The 17393-nt window shown below is 46.2% G+C and overlaps 1 protein-coding gene across 3 annotated transcripts in view; it reads left to right on the top strand.

Annotated features, from left to right (window-relative positions):
* NUGGC (nuclear GTPase, germinal center associated) overlaps positions 1–16943 on the top strand; it is a 62430-nt gene extending 45487 nt beyond the window's left edge. For all 3 annotated transcript variants that reach the window (XM_519681.8, XM_063816974.1, XM_024345100.3), the window contains 6 exons: positions 5249–5406; positions 7570–7708; positions 8533–8641; positions 9553–9689; positions 11900–11990; positions 15455–16943. In XM_519681.8, the coding sequence (XP_519681.5) occupies positions 5249–5406; positions 7570–7708; positions 8533–8641; positions 9553–9689; positions 11900–11990; positions 15455–15600 (780 nt within the window). In that variant the 3' untranslated portion in view covers positions 15601–16943. The remainder of the gene's footprint in view (positions 1–5248; positions 5407–7569; positions 7709–8532; positions 8642–9552; positions 9690–11899; positions 11991–15454) is intronic.
* The last annotated feature ends 450 nt before the right edge of the window (positions 16944–17393 follow it).

The following is a 17393-nucleotide window of genomic DNA, read 5'->3' as shown; positions in this document are numbered from 1 at the left end:
ACGTTACCTTATCCCATCCTCACAGCCATTCTGTGAGGCAAACACCCTTATTATTATTTTAATTTTACAGCCTTAGAGAGACTAAATACCTTTTCCATGGCCATGCATGGACTCCACATCTAACCCAGGTCGGCCTAACTTCATAATTTGACACCCAACTCCTGCTGCACTCACCTGTTGCGTCTCCTAAACTACTCAGCAAACGATTGCAGCAACTTGTAGTTGCCAACCAGTTATATAGTTTAACATCTATAAATCCCCATAAAAGTAAATTTTGCTGCATTCATTCATTCATTCATTTCTGCATGTAACAAGGACTTTGGAATACAAGGCATGGTTGCCAAGAGGCTTCGTATCCCACATGGGCTCTGGTTCGTACCTCAGTTTCCCCATCTGCCACCTATGTGACCGGGACAAGTTACTCAAACTCTCTGTGCCTCAGGTTCCTCTGTGTAAATTGAGGACCATGGTACCTATGTTATAGGGTTGCTGTAAAGATAAGTTGAAAGAATGAACATAAAGCGATAATGCTGGGTTGACCAACGCACTCAGCATAAAGAGAGTGTCTAACAAATCAACTGTTTTTCTTATTAGTTTTCAGGAATAGAAAGATACATCCCTGCTCAGAAGAGTTAAGAGAGCATTTGGGGAACTATAATAAAAGGTAGCATGCTGGTGAGGACCACAAGACAGTCAGAAAGTTCTCCAAATGTTTAGAGAAGGGAGAGCATTCTGGTGGGGGCTGTGGCAAGCTGGAATCTTTTGGCTGCAAATCAGAGTCCCTAACTGAAGCCATTCTTAGCCATGAGGAAGTGTATTGGCCCACGTGTCCGAGAGCCAAGGGAAGAGAGGGCCTGGGGGATGAGCTGAATCCAGTGCCTCCATGGGCCCCATTCTCAGGCTGCTTCTCTCATGATGGCAAAATGGCTGCAGCTGTTCTTGCACTCACATCTGAACACCATGAGCTCTGGAGCAGGGTTTGTTAACCTCAGCATGATTGACATCTGGGACCGGATCACGCTTTGTTGTGAGGGGCTGTCCTGTGAATTGCAGGTTGTTTCATCCCTAGACTCTACCCCCTAGGTGCTGGTAGCAGCCCCCACTCTTCAGTTGTGACAAAATCACTCCCGGTTGAGAATCACTGGTCTAGAGGAACAGGGGGATAGCCATTTCCGGGCCTGCTTTCAGAAGAGTGAACTTTTTTTAGAAACCTCAGCAAACCCCTCACGGTGTTTCTTTGGCTCTAAGTGGGTCACATGCCTATTTCTAAACCGATCCCTGAGAAAAGAGAATGCCTTGTGCTGAATAGCTCAGGCCTGTGTGTGTGTCCCATCCTGGAGGCAGGAGTAGAGTTCATTTTCTCCAGAACAGAAGGACTAGGGAGGCAACAGTGAAGCAGGAGGGATGGATATTGGAAAAGAAATCGCAGGCCAGGTTAGAGGACAGTCCAATAAACCTTCTAGAGAGGAGGTTGTTGGAGCCTGGCCCTGGAGGCTGGTGGTGTGTCTTTGGGCAGAGGAGTGGAGGGGCAGGGAAGGCATTTCAGGGGAGGAAGGCCAGAGCTCATGTGGGAGCCAGAAGCTGCCATCTAACTGCAGTGCAAGTACACAGGGCAGAGTTTTGGGGGAATAGGCTGACAGTCAGCTTGCTGCAGACTTTAGACCAGGTGGAACAGTTGGAACATAGTGAAGTTTTGAGCAGAATAGCTTCATCAGAACTAATGCTTTGGGAAGCGTAATGCTTGGGGGAAAACTGGAGGCAGAGAGCCTGGTTAGGAGGTGTCAGGGTCTAACTGAGGTCTGAGGGGAGTTGGTGAGCGAGTGGCGGGTAGCTGGATAAACGAGGAATCGTAGACAGTTTTGACATGGCTTTACTCTTTCTCTGGGCATGAGCGAGCTGTATGTACAGCGTTAGCAGGGTAATTATACCGTCTATAGACAATAGTGGTTCTGAGCCAAGCACAAGCTCATGTGGGTGATCCTCTAATGCACCTCATGTGGCGTGGTTACATAATGTGCAGGGTTGTGCACCTGTACTCCAAACCCGCTGAGTCATGATGCTCTAGAAGACCGCCTCGGCCTACTCCTGACTAAAGCGCAGCCATTTCCCTTACAGTAGGTGCTTTGTTAAGATGAGACATGGCAAGATCTCAACGAAGGTTGTGGCAGACAGAATAGGAAGGAAGAGGTGGCTGGGAGAGCAAATCTGAAGGACATCTCAATGAGGATTATCAATAGTTCAGACATGGGGGGGTGTGGGAAAGCAAGGTGGCAACATTTTTGGGGAAGATGTGCATCCAAGAGAAAGCAAATTGCTTCAATTTAAAGAAGATCTAAGAAGATTTGGGAGGGAGGAGCTTATCCTTTGGTTGCGGAAGCAATATGTTCACAACTGAAGATTATGTATTTACTGTTTCATGGAAGTGGAATATCTAATACAGTGTTGGAAATGTGGAACTGAAGCCTGGAGAGAGGTGGCGCTGGAGGATGTAGCTGTCACTTGCATGGAATTGATGCACATATACCAGTGAATGGGATTGAGGAGGAGTGGAGAGAAGGACAGTGATAGGATATCGCTTCATACAAAGGCCACGTTAAGGAAGCAAAAGAATAAAGAGGGGCAGGGGAGGGGCAGAGAAGGAAAAGCCTGAGAGGTAGCAGAAGAAGGAAATCGTGTAATGCCTATTTTCTTATTTTTATGCTTATTTTTAGTGTAATGCTTAATTTCTTATTTTCCAACCAGAAAACTGAAGTAATAAAGTTTGTTAAGGCTGAGTGCAGTGGCTCATGCCTGTAATCCCAGCACTTTGGGAGGCTGAGGCAGAAGGATTGCTTGAGGCCAGGAGTTCAAGACCAACCAGGCAACATAGCAAGAAACTGTCTCTTAAAAAAAAAAGTTGGGCATGGTGGCATACCCCTGTAGTCCCAGCTTCTCAGGAAGCTGAGGCAGGAGGATCACCTGAGCCCAGGTGTTGGAGGCTGCAGTGAGCTATGGTCGTGCCACTGCACTCCAGCCTGGGTGACAGAGAGAGACCCTGTCTCTTAAAAAAGAAAAAAAAGTTCGTTAAGAAGAATATCACATGCTCCTGAGAAGTAAAAAACAAACAAACAAACAAAAGCAAACCAGAGCCATTGGATTTGGCCATTGAGGGTTTCATTGGTGACTGTGCTAGGCAGCCACCACGGTGGCCCCAAGGGTCCTCACCTCTGGGTATTTATGCCCTCATGGAGTCTCCCCCACGTTGAATCAGGGCTGATTTCTGAGCAGGAGAATGCTGCAGAGGTGACAGTGTGTGGCTTCTGAGGCTAGGCCATCAAGGGCCATGGAAGTTTCCGTGGTGGCTCTTGGGTCACTTTCCCAGGGGGACGCCTTTGTGTCCTGAAATTGAGCCACTGTGTGCGGAGGTCACATGGAGAGCAACTAAGGCCCCCGCCTGAGGCCAGGAGCCAGCACCAGCGAGCAGCCGGGTGTCTTTGGAAGCAGATCCTCCAGCCTCACTCAGATGACTATGCCCCCAGCCACACCTGACCACACCTCAGGAGAATCCTGAGCCAGAGTGGCCAGCCCAGCCATCCCAGTCCTGACCCACAGATCCCTGAGGGATGACAGGCCTTTACTGTTTGTTTTTAAGCCACTGCACTGCTATGTTCGGGGTAATTTGTTTCATAGCAATAGATAAAGAAGTGACCTTAGATAGAGCTGTTTCTATCCCATGATTGAAAAACCTAGATCACAGAAAGTGAATGAGTGAGTGGGGGCTGAGAGGACGAAGGCATGAGGCAGAGATCACCCTGTTGAGAGTTTGCTGTGAGCGGAAGAAGCAACTACAGACATTTTCGAGTGTCTCCAGGACTTAACCCCATCAACTGTCCCATCTCATCAGCCCTTTAATGACTTCTTCCTCTGTGACTACAAACATGCCCAAGGTGCTCCTATCAAACAAACAATGTATCTTTGAGATCAGAAATTTGGGAAGACAGTTACATACTAACATCATATCATTATTTAACATAGGAAAATAACCGAAATGTCTAAGAACAAGAGAGAGGTAAAATGAATTATTTTTCATCCATATGATACTATATTAAATGGTGATTAGTACAATTTTTGGAACTTTTTTTTTTGAGTTGGAGTTTCGCTCTTGTTGCCCAGGCTGGAGTGCAGTGCTGCGATCTCGGCTCACTGCAACCTCTACCTCCCAGGTTCAAGCGATTCTCCTGCTACAGCCTCCTGAGTAGCTGGGATTACAGGCATGTGCCACCATGCCTGGCTAATTTTTGTATTTTTAGTAGAGATGGGGGTTTCACCATGTTGGCCAGGATGGTCTTGAACTCCTGACCTCAGATGATCCACCTGCCTTGGCCTCCCAAAGTGCTGAGATTACCAGTATGAGCCACTGCATCTGGCCTGGAACATATTTACAATGATTTGGGGATATTCTCATGTTGTAATACTAAGTAAAAAGAGCAGAGAAAAAAAGAGAGAATTATACCAATTGTACAATGCTATGTGGCCATTCCCTTAAAACATATATCATTGATTAAAAAATCACAGAGCTCTCTACTGAAATTTTAGCAAACACATTTTTACTCTCTTTACTAATGATTACCATCTGGCCGAAATTGATTAATGTCTCTCATAGGTCTAGCTTTATATTTTTCTTTCCTCTCGTTTATGTATTTATTTCCCTGGGAAAAAAACATCACCAAGACATTACAAATCAAATTGTATTTCATTAAAAGTTTAACAAAAAGTTTATGAAATCTGGACTATCCTTAGAAAATTCAAGACATATACTTATTGTCCGGTCATAGCACATTGTCATTCATTCATTTATTTATTCATTCAATAATTGCTCATTTAGCAAATATTTCTCAAACACTACTTAAGTTATTGCCAGATGTTGAGGACATAAAGATGGATGAGACACTGTGCCTGATTTCATTGAGCTGATGGCCGAGTACAGGAGCTGGACAAATGAGTAAACTAACACAGAATCACTTCAGAAGGGTTGTGATCAAAGTGAGCACAGGGACTTTAGGAAGCCCATGGCAGGGGCACCCAGACGACCTAGAGGTGTGACCACTGTCCTCCCTCTTTTAGTTTAATCATATATTTAAAGAGCATGTTGTCTCTACACTTTCCTGTGATTCTTGGTAGTGATCTTTGGCCAGGGCAATGCAATTCTAATCCAGTGACCTTCCAGTTAATGCCTGCTAACTCTGCTAATTTATTGTTGATTATCTAGAGGAGTAAAGGAAACCAAGGTTTTCATCAGACCCTGAAAGCTGTTTGCCTGAAAAATGGCATCTATGCCTCCAGGACTCTGGCGAGAATTGATCTAAATGAAGCCCTCACTCAGCCCATCTATGACCAGATCGACCCTGTTTTTGGAAGCATTTTTAGGTAAAGGATCTCTCATCTTGCACCTTCGGGAACAAACATCGGAAGAATGTGGAGCCAGTCTTTAAGAATTTAGACTTTGGATCTGTAAGTGTAAAGAGTAGCTTGTAACTGGAGAAGGAAACCTTAGTCTTTGGCAAAACACAAAAGCCTTCTTGGTTTGGTTTACTTAAAAATTTCCCATGATGACCTGGACACAGATTGAGATGCTGCTTTCAGACTAATGTTACGATTCCCATTATTTTTCAAATATCTCATACATGCAGCAGGGGATACATTTTCTTAGGGATCTGAGCCCAGGACAGGGTATTTTGATTGGAGAGAGTAGAATTAAGCAAACACATGGCCTTTAGAACTTTCTTTCTTCCTTTTTTTTAAAAAATGAGACAGGGTCTTTCTCTGTTGCCTAGGCTGGAGTGCAATGGCACAATCCTAGCTCACTGCAGCCTCAAACTCCTGGACTCAGGCAATCCTCCCATCTCAGCCTCCCAAGTAGCTGAGACCACAGGCATATGCCACCATGCCTGGCTAACTTTTAAAAAATATTTTTTGTAGAGACAGAGTTTCGCTGTGTTGACCAGTTTGGTCTTGAAATCCTGACCTTAAATGATCCTCCCCCATCGTCCTCCCAAAGTGCTGGGATTACTGGCGTGAGCCACCACACCCAGCCTCAGAGCTTTCCCTGAATGCACTGAAGATGCTGTGTCTGTTTCTGACACACTCTGCCTGCTCACATACATGGTGTGGGTTTGGGGACTGTACCTCCTTGGTGCTCCCTCCTTCCCTCCTTCCTTGACCTCTAATTCTTTTTTTTTTTTTTTTTCTTGAGATGGAGTCTCGCTCTGTCGCCCAGGCTGGAGTGGTGCAGTGGCGCGATCTCAGCTCATTGGAAGCTCTGCCTCCTGGGTTCACGCCATTCTCCTGCCTCAGCCTCCCGGGTAGCTGGGACTATAGGCACCCGCCACCATGCCTGGCTAATTTTTTGTATTTTTTAGTAGAGACGGGGTTTCACCATGTTAGCCAGGATGGTCTCGATCTCCTGACCTTGTGATCTGCCCGCCTCGGCCTCCCAAAGTGCTGGGATTACAGGTGTGAGCCACCGCGCCCGGCTGACCTCTAATTCTTTACTCCATCAGCAGAAACAGAATCTCCCAGTCCCCAAGTACAGCCACCCATAGTCTCTGTCCTTCCCGCTGGCATTTCACGTGGTTGCCCATTGGTGGCTGCTTGAACCATTCTCCAGCCTTTGCTTGTGTCTTACTCAGAGCCCCCATCCCTGCCCCACCTTTCTTTAAGCACGTCTTGGATTATGCCATTCCATCGATTGCACCCCCGCCCTGTTTACAATTCTGTGGGCTAAACTTCAAATTCCTTAGAACGCGTTCAAGACATTCCACCTGCCTCCAGCTTGCCTTTCCAACCTCTGCCTGCACCGCTGCCTGGTTGCAGCCTTGTGCTGTAGCCCACCCAGCAGGTGGCAAAGAGAGAGCAGCTACCTGTCCTGGCCACCAATGCTGAGCACTTGGCAGGCATTAGCTCATCGGATGTTCCCAGCGACTCTAAGGAGTGGCTTCTGTCTTTTTACATCTGAACAAACTGAGATTCAGAAAATTGTGCATCTTTCCCAATGGCACCCAACTCATGAGCAGAGAGCTAGGATTTAAAGCTTGTGCTCTCTCCTCTGCAACCTCTCACTTCCTATTTCTGGGATATTCTGAAACGACTGTGCTTACCATGTTGTCCCATGGGGAATAATTTCTTCTTTCCACTTCTTCAGATCTTACCCAACTTTTAGGTATAGTTCAAGTTCCACCCTTTCAAGTGGACACACATTGGCAGTGGAAAGACTGTGAGTCCTGTAGTTAAAGCAGTGTTCCAAGCATGGCTCTGCCTCTTGCTAGCTGTGTGACCTTGGACACACCAGCAATCCTCTCTGAACCTCAATTTTTCTCACTTGTTAAGTGAGCATTATCTCACGAACTTCATAGGTTTTTATGTCAAAGGTCTGGCACAGCACAGTGCCTGGCACGTTATAGGGATTTGATAACTGTTAGATTTCATCTTCCTTCTCTTAAATGAATAAAAGGACACCAGCTAGTTTCGTGTTTGTTTCAGCCTCAGAGCAGCCACCATTCTCTTAAACTTTTTTGTCACTTTCCTCTGTAGGACGGGGAAGCCCACTGGTTCAGCTCTGATGCCTCACATCGATGCTTTTAAGCACTCCCTGCAGGAGAAAATGACAGAAATTGGGATAAGAAGTGGCTGGAAATATGATAGCTGCAAAAAAAATTTCCTGATCCAGGAGGTACGTTCCTTATAAAGTGAGGAGAGCAGTGAGGTTGGGCATGGCTTTCTTCCCAGGCCAGTTTTGTAGGTTGCCTGTCTGTTCCCTTGTTCCCTGGAGTATCCAGGGTCAGGGAGTACCTCCTAGGAGGCGCTGTGAAATACAGAACCCAGTGGGATGTGGGGACGGCAGTGGGCCTGACTGCCTTGGAGGAGGTGTGGGACATTTTGTTCCACTGTGAAGCAACTGAGAGTGCACGACAAGGTTGCAAAGTTGACTCCGTTTCCAGGAAGAATCTTTAAAGAAGCCTTAATTGTATGAAAATTTGCATCAACTGGAACCATTTTCACTAACCTATCATTTTTGCCAATGTTACAAAGTAGCATCCGATGCAGTGAAACTTAAAGAATTCAATCCTTTTTGTTATTGTTGTTCAATTTTAGGTCAATTTTTAGTTTTGAGGCCTCAAGACTCTTGTCTGTGACCCACTTCCTTCCAGTGCCACCTCAAATTACATGGCAATGCTAGGGAAAGAGCTTGTATCTCCTCTGCCCCCCAGAGAGGGCCCATTCCAGGACCTTGCCTGTGCCTGAGTTCAACTCAGCAAATATTTATTGAGTAGTTTGTAGGTGCCAGGCACCATGGGAAGCACTTGGGGTATAAAGATGCTTAGAACAGAGTTCCTGCCTATGAGAAGCTCACAGCCTAGTTGTGGAGATGACAGACAAACAACTGGGCATCATATAAGGTGGAGGTGGAGGGAATGGTGGCCATGCACTGGGACACCTGACCTGCTTCCATTGAAGGAATTGTCACCAACAGCCTCTTTTGCCACATCTTCCCAGATAAGTGCCATCCTCGGGGGCCTGGAGGACCACATCCTCAGAAGGAAGAGGAGGATCTACGAGTCCCTCACTGCCTCTGTCCAGAGTGACCTGAAGCTCTGTTATGAAGGTGGGGGCTGCGGGGGACAGCATTTCTGCCTGCTCTGGGACTTTCTGTTAGCACCTTTCGCATCCTTTTCTGCGGCTCCCTCAAAGGCCCTGTTCTCTTGCACCCTAAGACTTTGCAGCACTCTCAGTCCACACATTGCAACCACATGACTGCAGGGTGTGAGGACCCTTCTCTGTGTGTTTTCCAGCTCTTTCTGTCTACCCTTGGTCCAGACACCCTGCTTTTTTGCATACAACATCCCAGCTGATTTAGCTGTAGAATCCAGTGTCCAGGTTCTCATTTTTGTTTCCAAGTATTCACAAATACTTGAACTCACTCACTTGTGAACTCACTTTCAGGCTCTTTCCTGTTTTGGTGGCTCTGTCGTTTGAGGGGTAGGGAGTGATTTTGCAAGTTTCAGCTTAATTCAGTCATTAGGTTTTCTGAATGCTGGTTATTATCTAAACATATAAAGTGTTATTTTTATATAAGTATATATATATATATTTGTTGTTGTTGTTTGTTTGCTTGGCTTGCTTTTCTTTCTAAGGCCAAAGATTTCTTTTTTTGTTTGTTTGTTTTTTTGAGATGGAGTCTTGCTTTGTCACCCAGGCTGGAGTGCAGTGGCAGTGATCTCAGGTCACTCCAACCTCCGCCTCCTGGGTTGAAGCAATTCTCGTGCCTGAGCCTCCCAAGTAGGTGGGATTACAGGCGTGCACACTGTGCCCAGCTAATTTTTGTATTTTTAGTAGAGACGGGGGTTTCACCATGTTGGGCAGGCTGGTCTTGAACTCCTGACCTCAGGTGATCTGCCCACTTCAGCCTCCCAAAGCGCTGGGATTACAGGTGTGAGCCACCATGCCCGGCCATGATGCCAAAGATTTCTAAGCAGGTCCTTGTCTTGGTGTGACTGTGGCTATCATTTTTGCCAGAGGCAGCTCAGATCACGGGCAAAAAAGCGTGTGAGCGGATGAAAGATGCCATCAGAAGAGGAGTGGACCGGCAGGTGGCTGAGGGCATGTTTGAAAGGGCCCAGGAAAGGATGCAGCACCAGTTTCAGCAGCTGAAGGTACTCTATGCCCACATCCTGGATCCTAGACCCCGAGAGGCTCCGGGGGAGGAGAGGAAGCGAGTGCAGAAGGTGGAAGGCATAGTAGGCATTTGGGTCCAAATGGAACAGATGCTTTCTGGGGCTTCGACTTGAGAGCTGCAGTCTTCCAACACTCTCTTGTGCCTCTCCTCTTTCCTGAGTCACCAGTAGCACAGAGACTGTAATAGCTAGACATGTGCTCAGCTATTTACATTAGCTCATTTAATCCCCAGCAAGTCTGTGAGGTAGGTACTATCATTGTTCCCATTTTATAGAGAAGAAACTTCTGGCAGCGGGAGATGTATCAACCAGCCACACAGCTAGGGAGATGCACAGCTGGGATTTGGGATTGGGAAGCCTGTCTCCAGCATGTCCAACAATAGCACGATCTCAAAACAGATTGTTTAGATAGGGAGATGTCTTGTCTACATAAAATGTCAGTAAGTAAATATCGATACACTACTCAAGGCCAGTCAGTTATGGTAACCAGCACACATTCAGCTTTAATTTTATCTACCCCCGAAGACAGTTCCCGATGGTTTCTTTGGGCCTAAATGCTTCTGCCAAGCCTACCTGGACCATCTTGCCTCTGCTCTGGGCCTCATGGCTTGCCACCCCCTTTCCCCCAAGTAGTAGAGATCCTTGAAGTCCATGCCACTGTGGGCTTCCTCCCTGGCCATGTGAGGCTCCACATTTTCTGCCTCAACCCAGGCTGGCTGATCCTGTCTCCCAAGCCCTCAAGGAAGCTGGCCTATTGCTATCTCAGTCCACCTCAGAACCAGCCTTCTTGAAACATCTCCAACCTGTTTCTGCCCAGTCTCCTCTCCTCCACCGGGACTGCAGTTTTGGAAAATATCCCTCTTTACAATTCAAAGCATGTAATTCCCCTTGGAGTAGGCTAAGAGGCATCTTGTTCACCAGCAGCAGTTTAGTTTCAATCCTTTAACATGTTATCACCGTCTAAAAATTCATGGACAAGAAACTGGCCGAACTCCATAAAGCCAGTTCCCATTTCCCCGTTGTGTACATAGACACTGGATCTTAAGACACCCAGGAAACTATGTCGCTTAAAAAATGTGTATGATGACCATGTACAAATGTATCTGAAATGACAGAAACAAAGGAAGTTAAAACTGGGCAAGACCATAGAGTGTTCCCATTCTGTGATTTTTTTTTTTTTTAAAGAACGCCAGTTAACTTTTAGTTTTTTAAAATATTTTAGTTCTACACAATGGATGAAATTTCTTTTTATACATAATGTTTGAAGATTTACTTTTTTTTAATTACCTCTTCGCAATAGTCCTGTAAATTAAAGAATGGAATAGTATTTTGTTGAATATACAGATTAGTCTCTGATATATTGATCGATAATGTGGCTTGCTGCTTCGTTTTCACTCTAGCGTGAGGTGACTCCTTCTTGTGGTTTAGGAGCTGTGAATCTCTCGTTCCCTGATCTTAAAGATGAGGAAGCTGGAACCTAGAGGCCTTGAGTTACAGGTTCCAGGTCCATGGCTAGAGCTGAGATGTATGCTTAGGGCTCTTGATCTAGAATCTAGAATGTTAAAGAAAAAGCGTAGGAGATCCAGCTTCAAAACTAGACTCTGCCAGGCTAGAGGAAGGAGCCTGACATTTTTTTCAAAGGGAGGCAGAAACAGAAGAGGGAAGAAAGGGGTTTTAGTTGATAAAAGGACTAAGAGTAGCAAGAAGACACTTCTCAGGCAGTTGGGAAGAATCAGACATGTACAGTAAGGTGAGTGGCACAGAGCAAGTGTGCAGCAAACATCTCCCCAGTGAGCAGATGCATGGACGAGAGGATGGTGGGAAAGTGACCAGCTCTTTCCCTCTTTTTCCATCTCTGTGATTGCCATTCTCTCCGCCATGCCTTCATGCTTCCCTATTAGCTCCTGATTTGATCAGCTGGCACCAGAGCTGCAGCCCCCCACGAGTCTGTAGGCGGGGAGGGAGATGCTGTACAGATGGGAGCCCACAGAAATGTTGTCTTGCTGCCTCCTGGGCCATTTGGTGTCCTTGAAAATGTTTCACCGTTTTGCAACTGGGTTGCAAAGCCTGACTTTGGCAACCCCAGTCTGTACCTTCCGTGGCTGGGGGACTGGGTGGGGTCCCTTTTATAAGATCCACTTTTCCTTGGGCTGCACCATCCTAACAGACTGAATGTCCTTGTTGCATAGGCTGGAATCGTGGAGAAGGTGAAGGGCAGCATCACCACTATGCTGGCCCTTGCTTCGTCCCAGGGGGATGGCCTCTACAAGGAGCTTGCAGGTAAATACGCCAAAGCTTTGTATACAGGGTGATTGTGCAGACAGCCCTGGCTGTGGTTACTCCTTCCTGAATTTAAAGGTATTAAAGTTTAAATTTTAGGAATTTAAGTTAGGAAGTTAGGAAGAATTAGCAGGGCAAGGAATGGAGATGATGACGATGATGATGATGGTGATGATGATGATGATGATGATGAAAACAACAGCCCTACCCTTTGCCCAGCACCCAACTGACAGCAAGCATTATACTCAGGCTTTGTGCTCATGGTTTCACTGAATTCTCACATTACCTCCCTGGGATAGACGTTGTTGCTCCATTTTGCAGATGCAGAAATAGAGACTCATATTAGGAAATGTGCCCAAGGTCCCATAGCTGGAAAGCGGCTAATTTAAATCCACAGCTCTGCCCTGCTCTCTCCATAAAGTCTTTCTTTTAAGTTGATGCCTCCTTAAGAAAAATTTCATGGTCTGGTGATGGTGGAGAAAGGCTTCTCTTAATCCACCTATAGCCTAGGGATGCGGCCCCAGCTGTGGACCTTGGTGTAGGCAACCGTGTCCCTTTCAGGCCATGGGCTCCATCAGGCCTCCGGTATAAACTGGAGAGGGTAACCTGGTACAAACAGCAATTAAGTAATTTCTAGCCAAATTTAAAATGCACATATCATTTGGCGCAACAACCCTACAGATATCCTTATATGGGGGGAGGGTGGCATATAGACAAGGTTATTCAGGGTAACATTCTAAAGTCAGAAATGGGGACAACTCAAATATCTGTAAGTAAAGCACTGCTCAAATTAAATTAGATACACAAGGAGTGGAGGACTGTGTAACTGTTAGAAAAAATAAAGCAGCTTTATAGGTAGTGGCATGAAATGATCTCCAAAATATATTACAAAGTGGAAAACAGCAAAGTGAGTAAATGTATATGGTATGTTGCCATTTGTGAGAGGGGAAAAAAGGAAATACATATGTATATGTTTGTATGTGCATAAAAATCTCCATGGGCTACATAGAACACTGGCAGTACTCGTTGCCTCTAAGGAGGGGAACTGGAAGGCTGGAGGGTAGGAGAGGGTGGGAGCCTTGCTCTGCACCCTGTATATTTTGTGCCTTTTATATTTTATACCACATCCATAGTTGCCTGCTGCAATGAACAGATCTGATGCCATTTGAGTTTGCCAGGGTGAAAGTAGACAGAGCTGTTCCCAAAGTCAAAGCCACAATGGCTGCTTCTAACAATCCGTTCTGCACTTCTCCATCTCTCTGGGAATCTTTATGACCCATTTATGGCTGGTTAGATGGACCTCTAACCTGATCCTAATGGACTCCAGGGAAGGAGATACAACACCCTCACACTATTATGTACTGGACTCTCACGACCTTCTGTCCAGGCCTTTATAGGAATCTAAGTTTTAAGATGATAGTCATTCCAATGTGCCTGCTTTAAAGAACTCCTGCTTGCCAGAGATCTTGACCAGCTTCAGTGAAGCTTCCCCGCATCCCAGCCCTGAATAACCACTCTGTCACTGAACTTCAAGAATTATTGCAGGTGCACTTGACAGATGGTGCTCCCCTCAGTTTGATGTCAAGTGCAACTGCTATAATTTAAGCCTATTTCCTTCTCTTCACCATCGACAGCAAATATACATCATGTCAGGGGGTCATACTTTATAAAGAAATCTAAAAGGCAGTCCCTGTTGTCAGGGCCTTACCTGGTTGGTAAGACAAGATGTGTAAGAATGTGCATTGTAAGACTGGGGAGTTTGCATTCACTCAGCAAGCGATTCTGATCACCTCCTGGGTGCCAGGCAGTGTTCTGGGTGCTGAGGACACAGTGGTGACCAATACAGGCAAGAGTCCCCACCTTCACGGAGCTCACAGCCCAGTGGGTGGAAGGCAGGCAGTAAGCAAACTAATAAGTGAAATATGTGGCAGGGAAGCGAAACACAGAAAGGGAAGAAGGGATGCTGGGGTATGGGACAGGGAGGTGAAGGAAGGTCTCCCTGGGAATGTGACACTTAAGCAAAGCCCTGATGGAGGGAACCCACTCAGACTTCAGATCGTTATTCTTGAAGTTCAGAGACAGGGTGGTTATTCAGGGCTGGGACGCGGGGAAGCATCACTGAAGCTGGGTCCTGGGGGAAGCCTCAAAGGTTAGGTTGATTTCAGAGGCAGTGGGGAGAAGGCAGGCCTTCCAGATATGGGACAGAACAAAAAGACTCCGGGTCCTAACTCCCCTCTGCTCATGAGTCCCATCCCTGGCCAGGCTCAGGGCCAACTAACCTGAGTCACCCTCGGGCACAGAAAGCCAAGGGGGATTAGAAAGTCATTCAGGGCTCAGTCTGAAGTGTCCCTTCAAAGGGGACTGCAATTAGTCAGCGTCCTCCGATAAACAGAACCAGTAGGATGTGTGGATAGAGGAAGAGATTTATTTTAAGAAGTTGGCCCACACGATGGTGGAGGCTTGGTGAGCCCAAAATCTGATGCAGGGAGGCCCACAGGACAGAGACTCCAGAAAGAGAGGCAGTTTGAGTCCAGAGGCCATCCCTGCAGAACCAGGCAGAGTCGATGTTGCAGACAAAGGCCCAACCAAGGCTTGGCCGGGCACAGTGGCTCATGCCTGTAATCCCAACACTTTGGGAGGCCAAGGCGGGCGTATCACCTGAGGTCAAGAGTTCGAGACCAGCCTGGCCAACGTGGTGAAACCCTGTCTCTACTAAAAATACAAAAAAAAAAAAAATTAGCTAGGCGAGGTGGTGGGTGCCTGTAATCCCAGCTAGTTGGGTGTCTGAGGCAGGAGAAGCACTTGAGCCTGGGAGGCAGAGGTTGCAGTGAGTCAAGATCATGCCATTGCACTGCAGACTTGGTGACAAGAGCAAAACTCCATCTCAAAGGCCCAAGGCTGTCACTGGATCATCCCTGTTAAATGTAAATCTCATCCAAAAACACCCTCCCAGAGGCATCCAGACTCACGTTTAATCCGGTATCTGGGCCCTGTGACCTAAACAAGTTGACACATAAAACTAACCATTGTGAGAACATGGTTTGATTACAGATCATGGGATTAAAACCTGAGATGCCAGAAAGAGAACATTCACTGAGAATGGGTTGTGCTGGGAGGATAGGGATTGGGGTGGGGGGAAGAGGGGGAGCCGCCTGGAGAGGAGTTAGGGGAGGTGTTGTTGTGCAACGTGCTTTGTATATCACACACCTGTGAAGCCTTAATACAGACCCAGTGACTTCTCAGGGATTTTCTTATGGGTAGGTTTGGGTTTCTTTTGAGGGTGACCCCATGCTAAGAAAGCTTTCTGGTAAGAGGAGGAACACCTGCTTTGATGTCTGATCTGTAAGCACCACTCCAGATCTCATATTCTGGGACAAGTGACAGGATTGTTGGGGGATTTGCTTTCTGGAGACGTTTCTGCAACGGACACCAAGTCCTGATGTGAGCTTTCTGCTCTCCTGTAGATGTCGGGAGTGAATACAAGGAGATGGAGAAGCTGCACAGAAGCCTGAGGGAGGTCGCGGAGAATGCACGGCTGAGGAAGGGCATGCAAGAATTCCTCCTAAGGGCATCCCCCAGCAAGGCTGGCCCCCCTGGGACATCACTGTAACTCCTGGGGCTGAGTCCCAGTGGATGAAAAATCAGCCCAGAGCCAGAGAATTAGAATTACTTTTTTTGTTCTTAAGAGACAGGATCTATCTACCTCTGTTGCCCAGGCTGGAGTGCAGTGGCACCATCACAGCTCACTGCGGCCTCGAACTCCTAGGCTCAAGCGATCCTCCAGCCTCAGCCTCCAGAGCAGCTGGGGCTACAGGTACAGGGCACCACACCTGGGTTTTTTTTTTTTTTTTGAGACAGAGTCTCGCTGTGTCACCCAGGCTGGAATGCAGTGGTGCAATCTCGGCTCACTGCAACCTCCACCTCCTGGGTTCAAGAAATTCTCTGCCTCAGCCTCCCAAGTAGCTGGGATTATAGGCGCCTGCCACCACACCCGGCTAATTTTTATATTTTTAGTAGAGACGGGATTTCACCATCTTGGCCAGGCTGGTCTTGAACTCCTGACCTCGTGATCCACCCATCTCTGCCTCCCAAAGTGCTGGGATTACGGGCATGAGGCACTGTGCCCGGCCCATACCTGGGTAATTTTTTAATTTTTTTTGGAGATGGCGTCTTGCTCTGTTGCCCAGGGTGGTCTCAAACTCCTGGCCTCAAGTGATTCTCTCTCACCTCAGTCTCTTGTGCTAGGATTGCAGGCATGAGCCATTGTGCCTGGCTCAGAATTTTTTCTGTTTTGTGAAATCTAACAGAGGACATCTCTCAGCTATTTGGACTTTGCATGCAATATAAAACTAGTATGTTTACTACATTTTATTTTATAGCCCCAAAGAGTCATCTTCAATACCTAATGGAGTTCTAAAGCTTTAGGACAAGAAACTTTTGCTTCCACAAAAATATCTAAACATCGCTGGGCACGGTGGCTCACTCCCGTAATCCCAGCACTTTGGGAGGCTGAGGCGGGCGGATCATGAGGTCAGGAGATTGAGACCATCCTGGCTAACACAGTGAAACCCCATCTCTACTAAAAATACAAAAAATTAGCCAGGCGTGGTAGCATGTGCCTATAGTCCCAGCTACTTGGGAGGCTGAGGCAGGAGAATCGCTTGAACCCAGGAGGCATAGGTTGCAGTGAGCCAAGGTCGCGCCACTGCACTCCAGCCTGGACGACGGAGTGAGACTATGTCTCAAAAAAAAAAAAAAAAAAAGAAAAAGAAAAAAATATATATATACACACACCCCCATACATAAAAAAACTTAAACATTATAGAAAAAACATTGCAAGATATAAAACAAGCCATAAAAAGAAATTCATCCTTCAATAAAGAAAAATATCTAAACATTGAAAAACTTAAGTATTATGGAAAACATTGCAAAATAAAGCTTTTAGGAATCCAATTCTGTTTTTCATTTTAGTACTGATGAGACTTTGGGTAAGGAGGCAACATCGTATCCTGGAAACAAAATGGGTTTGGGAGCCAGATGAACATAGACCCGGCTTCATCACTTCTCAGATGTGTTATCTAAGGCTAGCACTTCCTAAACATTTTGATCTCAGGACTCTTCACTTTTAAAGGATGCTGAGGAGCCTTTGTTTATGTGGGTTATGTCTGTTGATATTGACTATTCGAAATTAAATAGGAGAAAATGTAAGTAATAATTTACTAACTTTTTTAGAAGTAACAATAATAAACCCATTACGTGTTAACAAAAATAACCCATTGTTATGTAAAAAGCTATTTTAAAAAAAGGTACTGAGAAGAGTAACATTGTTTTACACTTTTGCAAATCTCTTTATTCCCTGGCTTAATAGAACACAGCTGGATTCTCATATCAGTTTCTTCATCT

The sequence above is a fragment of the Pan troglodytes genome, chromosome 7, assembly GCF_028858775.2.
Source record: "Pan troglodytes isolate AG18354 chromosome 7, NHGRI_mPanTro3-v2.0_pri, whole genome shotgun sequence".
Lineage (NCBI taxonomy): Eukaryota > Metazoa > Chordata > Mammalia > Primates > Hominidae > Pan > Pan troglodytes.
The sequence above is the reverse complement of the archived record's forward strand: the minus strand, read 5'-3'. Positions and strand labels throughout refer to the sequence as shown.